General features: G+C 40.0%; 1 protein-coding gene across 1 annotated transcript in view; it reads right to left on the bottom strand.

Moving 5' to 3' along the window:
- Positions 1-232: 232 nt before the first annotated feature.
- Positions 233-1,999, bottom strand: part of LOC107096115 (isotocin receptor-like) — a 10,107-nt gene continuing 8,340 nt past the window's right edge. The window contains exon 3 of the mRNA XM_015392622.1: positions 233-527. Coding sequence (XP_015248108.1) covers positions 265-527 — 263 coding nt within the window. The 3' untranslated portion in view covers positions 233-264. The remainder of the gene's footprint in view (positions 528-1,999) is intronic.

Below are 1,999 nucleotides of genomic sequence, written 5' to 3'. Positions count from 1 at the left end.
CAGATCAGGCTCTGTTTGGAACCTTTCTTTGCAGCCCATTTAGTTAACATTTTGGATAAAATGTTGTTTTGTTCTACTTTCTGTTATCATAGGGTGCAAAGTCCTTTCCAGACAGGAGGTTTATGTTCTCTGTTTGACTGAGTTTATACTGTATTTGACACGGCAAGCTCAGTTCTGCTGAAGATGATTAAAAGCCTACAGTAAATCAAAATTTTGAAGGATTGCACCAAGTCAACCACAGGAAGCTTTAGACTTTTGGCCAGTTCAGTGTGTGGGTCCCCCCAGGCTGGATGTGTGAGTCAAGCTCCTCATACTGCTGCCGTTTTTGATGTCGAACGTGGAGGAGCCTCTCTTGTGCCTGCACTCCTGATTGCATTGGCAGGATGAGTCTGCAACATAGTTTCTGCAGCAGCAGCAGAAGCTCTTTATCAGGTCATGGAACAGGTGACCGGCAAAGAGCATATAGATCCAGGGATTACAGCAGCTGTTAAGGCTAGCAAGCAACATGGAGATGATGAAGGCCATGTCTATAAAGAGAGAAAAATAATGTCAAAGTTAATTAAAAGAAAAAGCATCTTAAAGAATAAACCTAAAAATTTAAGTAAAATAACAAAACAGGAACACTGAAACATGTATATTACGTAGTGTTATCAATGTCTGGATGGTAAAACATTATACAGCCAAGTATAGGATAAGTGCATCTCTAACATTAGTTCAGTTGCTTTATGTTTTGTGGTAGAAAATGCAGTGAGTTATGCCTGGACAGCAAGTGTAATATTTAGCAAATTATACCCCTAGTTTATATTCTGTTGGCACCTTATGACTTGCTTGCCAGGTCGGGTTTTATGTGTTTCATTATCCTATGTGGTCTGGTAGCTTAGGTAAAAATATGGTGATGAGGTATCCTGGTTTCCAGGGGCAGTCCCCATTTTGGACGATCCATCCACGAATGAAGCTGTCTCCGATTTTAACATTTTATGATTAAGAAATCATACAGATTACCACTGGTAACAAGAGTAGAAAAGCAGAACATTGTTTGGTGTCTCCTCGATGGGTAGCTGCTGTCCTGTGATATGTTGCCTGGATCTATATTGTACATTTTTTCGTACTGGTTGTACTGGTTGATCCTTGCCTCAATCAAGCAGAAATGGTTTGATTGAAACAGTGACATTTAGTTTATATTTCAGAACTAATTTTTAATGGTTTTGATCAATTATCATTGGGATTTACAAACACTGAATGTTTTTCTACCTGGTATGGATATATGTCAGGTCCTCATTAAAAATAAACACACTTTTAAGGGTAGGCTTAAAACTTTCCTTTTTGATAGCGCTTATAGGGGATTAGGTTATCCTGAGCTATCTCTATAGCTATGCTGCTAAAAGCTTAGAGTGGTGGTTGACAAAGGGACCCCTTTTCATCATTCTGCGTCAGTCTATCTCTATTCTCTAATTCAGCAGAATTTCTCAATCCTCTAACTTTATGCTCTTTTTGCTTTTTCTGATCATGGCAGCTTCATCTGGTCTGTTCCTGTTTGGCTGTGACACCATCTTGGAGAGAAATATCAGCTCTGCTGCTGCCATCAACACCTTTGTTTATAGAAGTTGGCCTGTTTTTCAGTGTAGTCCTGTTTCTGTTACTATGACTTACTGTAAGAGCCCTCTTTCGTACTCTGATGTTGGAAGTGGTTCTGAGCACGTCTGCCTGGCTGTGTCTTTCGTGGAAGGGTTTGCCTATGGGGCCGGTTGACAGTTGCCTTTTGTATCTTTGTTTTTTTTTTGCATATCTGCTTTTGTCTCCTTGCACCCCAATCAGCCTCGGCAGATGGCTGCTTACACTGAGCCTGGTTGTGCTGGAGATTTTTTCCTGTTAAAAGTGAGTTTTCCTCTCCACAGTCAATACAAGCGTGCTTGATGTATCTATCTACTGTATTGTATTGCACACACACACACACACACATCCACAAACACACACACAACATATATATGTATATATATAT

Source organism: Cyprinodon variegatus, unplaced genomic scaffold, assembly GCF_000732505.1.
Source record: "Cyprinodon variegatus isolate N-32 unplaced genomic scaffold, C_variegatus-1.0 Scaffold599, whole genome shotgun sequence".
Classification (NCBI taxonomy): Eukaryota; Metazoa; Chordata; class Actinopteri; order Cyprinodontiformes; family Cyprinodontidae; genus Cyprinodon; species Cyprinodon variegatus.
This window is presented reverse-complemented; position numbering and strand designations above follow the sequence as displayed.